At 40.6% G+C, this 5,000-nt stretch overlaps 1 protein-coding gene across 1 annotated transcript in view; it reads left to right on the top strand.

Moving 5' to 3' along the window:
* Positions 1-5,000, top strand: part of LOC139645994 (endoprotease bli-like) — a 160,580-nt gene that overhangs the window by 31,088 nt on the left and 124,492 nt on the right. Inside the window, exons 3-4 of the mRNA XM_071521882.1 lie at positions 851-932; positions 3,656-3,762. Coding sequence (XP_071377983.1) covers positions 851-932; positions 3,656-3,762 — 189 coding nt within the window. The remainder of the gene's footprint in view (positions 1-850; positions 933-3,655; positions 3,763-5,000) is intronic.

Here is a 5,000-nt window from a genome sequence, read left to right as displayed (position 1 = left end):
GTGATCTGTTGTTTGATTTACTGAGCCCACCTTCACAAGGACCAGCTTCTTATCAGATCAAAGCCGTGAGCAGCTGCCTATGAAAGAAATTGTGTGTGTGGTGTGTGTGTTGTTGTGGAGGACAGAGGTGTAGGTGAGGCGGGGGTGTTTTCGTTCCTTTTAACCCAGGACAATGGGACAGAGAGAGAGAGAGGGAGAGAGAGAGAGAGAGGGAGAGCGAGCAAGCACTCTTTGAACTAATGAAGAGGGAACCTTTTACTCTCCCCATAAAGATGCCCAACTCTAACTCTCTGCTATGGATTTTTCACTCTCTTTAAAATAGAATGGAACAGAATAGAACAACATATTTCATTTGCCCCATGCTTCTCCCTGTTTTTCTTTTATCCTCCTAAAACCACAATCTTAGGAAAAAAAGCCAGACAAAGCTGAAATAAGGCTTCAGAAAATGGCTGAAGATTATTACAGCTTTAGTGCATGGGCGTCTATTGGGTATGGCAAGGTGTGGGCACTTGCCGTACCTCAGGGAAGTGAGGCCAAATTTGATCTTGTAGATTTTATCATTATTAATGGTCCCACTGAGCTGATAGTTTGGCAACTTAGGTCTATTAATTTATCACATTGATTGAAGTAATATCATTCACTTTGTCCCCAGAAATTTAGCCTACAAATTGTTGGTGGCAAATGATATTAGATGCACAGACTTTAATATAGGGTTTAGTGAATTGACACTCCTGCTTTAGTGTGACATTTGCTGAATCTTGTTCTGTTGTTTGTGTGGTTATTTGTTAGTCATTGGTTCTCTGGTTAAAAAGACAGTGACAATTAGTTCCTGTGTGTTTTGATTTTCCAGGTTCACTGGGTCCAGAGGCAGCAGAGTCACTATAGAGACAAACGGGCCTCTATAAGAGGACCGGACCACAGTACCACTCACAGTGAGTTGTTTTACCTGGTAACCCTTCCTTTCACAGTGTGAGGTGTTTGCCATGTAAATTCATGGAAAATGAAACAGCGTAGAGAAAAGTTTGCTCTCTGAACTCAATACTTGCCAAGGAGAAAGCCAGGTACCTAGGTACCCAGTAAAGTAGTCAAACAAATGAATGAAGAAAATACTAGACTATGCAAAAAGAATGTGATTTATTTACATGGTGACAAAAAGTGAAAGAAGAGACAGTGAATGCTTAGTGAATGTACTTACTGCTGTAATTAAGTAGGGAAATGCTTAGAAATCACAGCTAAATTGCTTAAAACATCTCTATCTCTATCTATTACTCACCAGTTCAATTTGTAGTTAATCACATTGGATGGTAAGAGCCTGATAACTGCATAATTCATAGGAAATTAGACTACACTTTGGTAGAAACACCTTGTCTATTCTCAGTCAACTCAGCTCAGGAACAATCCTGTAGGTACTGAAGGTTTATATTAGCAACAGTGTGAGTAATACCAGATGTTTTTAAGTAATTCAGCTGTGATTTCTAAATTACACGCCTAGTTAAAGCTGTAATTTTTTTACTGTTCTTACCGTGTGTTTAACTGGTAATACCTAGTACTTGGGTTGACTGTAAAAGGAAGAATTAATTTTTACTCTACATATTCTGGGCTAGTATTATCTGTGGGCATGTCCAGTTTATTTATTTATGATTTTTTTATTTTACTTCCATGTGAATCTGCCATTTAGTTGATTTGTAGTAGTAGGAGTAGAGTGGAAATTGCACTGAAAATCACCTGTTTTTTTTTTTGTTTTTTTTTTATTAAAGTCACCAGTCCTCAGGTAACATTAGTCAAGTGCCAACGCAGATCAATGTAATTTTGACCAATGACTGTATCACTGACACTGCAGTACAATTAAATCAAGTCTCTATTTGACCAACTTGTGGAAAAACAAGGCGGTTTAACAAGGTGGACATTGCACACACTTACCTTAATTAATTATCACGCCTTGCTAGATTGTTGTAGCAATTTGATGTTTTACTGAAAAACAGGAATTAATGACAGGAATTAATAACAATACATTAGTCCCCTTGAAGTGGCAGCATCACTATTAAAACTGAACATGCTGAAATATTCAATTTGCTCTGTTTAATTCTTGTATGAAGTCAACATCCTGTCAAACCTGGTGGTCGTGTCAAGTTCAATGTCAGAATTCCTCTGCATAAATGAAGAGACTTATGGGAAAAATAAATAACAACTATCACATGTGATGTCAGAATACAATTCTTCAAATATGAAAACCAACTGTCCAACACATGTGCTTTGAATTTACAAGTGGGTTTTCACATGTTTTCTTGTGTGTAGGCTATGTCAGTGTTTCCCCCAGATAATTTTCCTATTTAGGCTGGAAATGCCTTTGAAACAACATTTTGACCCATGTGACACTAAACCTCTCAGTTGAAACCAGTACAATAATGGCATCTCTTCTAGGCCTGTTTAATGCTATTGTTGGAGTCCGTTCATATGTAGCCTACATGTCTATCGGTGTGTATTAAGTGAGTGTGTGTTGGGAGGCGGTGGGTGTGTTTGTGGGAGTGTGTGATGATGACTCACGTCCTGCTGCAGTGAGCCGAGCTTCCTCTCTCTCTCTCTGTCTCTCTCTCTCTCTCTGTCTCTCTCTCTCTCTCTCTCTCTCCCTCTCTCTCTCTTTCTCTCTCTCTCTCAGTGTGTGCTGCCATCCTCATGGCGTCGCTCAACCTCTGCTCTGGGCTGAGGGAGGGAGAAGGAGATGATATAAAAGAGCGAGTGAGAGAGAATGAGATGAAAAGAGCAAAGGGGAGATGGTGGAGCAAGTGTGTGTGTGTGTGTGTGTGTGTGTTTATACAGATAAAGGAGAGAGAACGAGAGAGTGTATCTACTAGGGTTCGACCGATATGAGTTTTTGAAAGCCGAAACTGTTTTTTTTTCGATTGAAGCTGCTGATAGCCAATATTAAATATCTAAATAAATCTAAATAAATGATAGTTTTCATGCCAAAAAAAATACAAAATTATTCAGTGTTTCCTCCAGAATTGTATTCTTGTCAGGGTGGAAAAGCTTCTAAAGACCATCATGGGACACTTAAACTCTTTATTGAAACCAAGATACTAATGCTAATCATAAAACATATTCACTTGTGTGGAATCTGATCAAAAAGGTTGCATCAATTCAGGTTAAGGGCTTCCCATAGACAACCGGTGTAGTATTGATCAATTCTACAATAAATATATAATCAAACAAATTGCATCATTTCCATCATATCAGAGAGCGAGAAAGAGAGTGAATGGCAGTGAGATAGAGAGCGCTGTTGAGAGGGTTTGTGGGTAAGATAAAAAAAGGAAGATACTGAAAGAGAGAGAGAGAGAGAGAGCGAGAGAGAGGCAGTGAGTGTAACATGTACTGTATCCAGAGAAAGGTGCAGCCCTTGATAAGCTGATAGCTCGTCCACAGACAGCAAGCCAAGCTGTGCTACGGTAATGTTATGCTAATGATATGGTAATGATATGGTAATCTGCCGGCAGTATTCCACATCACTAGAGAGAGGGGGAATCTGGGAGGCCTTCCACCATTGGTTGGAGACCAGGGACTTCCTGGAGTCAGAGTTCAAGCAAAAAAAAAAAAAACCTGTGCACACATACACACACACACACACACACACACAAATGATGGGTCTGTGTGTTTGCAGGTTCCCAGAGGAGACAGACAGCGACTGACAGGCGGCTTGAGGAGAAGAAGAGTGACCACTACTCCCTCACCTTCAATGACCCGCTCTGGCCCATGCAGTGGGAACTGGTGGGTGTAATTGTGTGTGTGTGTGTGTGTGTGTTCACCTTATTCGGAAAGTTCTCTCTCTCTCTCTCTCTCTCTCTCTCTCTCTCTCTCTCTCTCTCTCTCTCTCTCTCTCTCTCTTCTCTTTTCTGACAGGCATAAGTCAGGCAGGCTTTCATGTGCGACTGGAGAGAGAGAGAGATGAGAGCGAGGCAGAGAGACTATGGAGAGAGAGAGAGAGAGAGAGAGAGATGGCGAGGGGGTCATTCCATGTTGAACAGAGGCAGTTGTCAGGGATGGATTGATGAGGCTGAGAGCACCGTTGATACACAACTGGGTCTGGAGCGACTCTGTGCTGCAACAAGAGCAGCTCATCACTTCAGCAGAACCTTGTTCACACGGTTCGACCAGTATGTGTGCTGAAGACTGATGTTGATAGCTAACTTGTCAGGGTGGAAAAGCCTCTGAATCAGCATTGAGACACTAAAACTCTCCACTGGAAGCCATACTGGTGAAATTATTTTAGGTAGCAGCTCCTTATGTGAGGGTAAGGAAAGTTTTACAGACTGACATCCCTGGAGCTGTTGAGTAAAATACTCCACACTGGAATTAAGATACTAATAAAAACAAATTTCACTGTGGTCAGGGATTAACCTCCATCATATCGGAGGTGGACGACATGGACTGGCTATTATCCAATTTTTAATCAAAGGCAAATATCAGCCCCATATATCGGCAAACTCATACATGGATCTGACCCTATACGTGTTCGTTCTGACATCTGAACGGACCTGTGGAATCCAAAGGCGGTAGTGAAAGCATGTGCAGCAATGAGCAACTTAACACATTATTGTTTAGTACAATATTTGCACACTTTGATATGTGCAGTATGTGTGATATCTGCAAAAGTCACCGGACTGGGCTTGTATAAATGATTTTTCAGACAAACTTTGGTGTAAAATATGAATGTATTTCTTTCATTTGATCATTTTAGCATCCTACACAGCTAATTTTCCAGTGTTAATAAGTGTTGATATTTCAGTAACAATTATTTGGAGTTGACAGGTGTTGATTGGAGAGTTTGTCCACTCATACAGCTGATATGAGTCTGAGGCGGCTGTTCAAAACATTATATTAACCCTGATGGGTGTGGACACTGGCGTAATAGTGTTGCTTTTTACCCACTCAGAGTTAAATTACCACTGATGATTTTGGGTTTGGATTCACATGGTTTTACTTTCCATTCTAACATATTGGCAGTC

The sequence above is a fragment of the Centroberyx affinis genome, unplaced genomic scaffold (genome assembly GCF_046629955.1).
Source record: "Centroberyx affinis isolate AG114_WGS23_722 - 3 ecotype Tasmania unplaced genomic scaffold, CSIRO-AGI_Caff_v1 ptg000939l_1, whole genome shotgun sequence".
Lineage (NCBI taxonomy): Eukaryota > Metazoa > Chordata > Actinopteri > Beryciformes > Berycidae > Centroberyx > Centroberyx affinis.
This window is presented reverse-complemented; position numbering and strand designations above follow the sequence as displayed.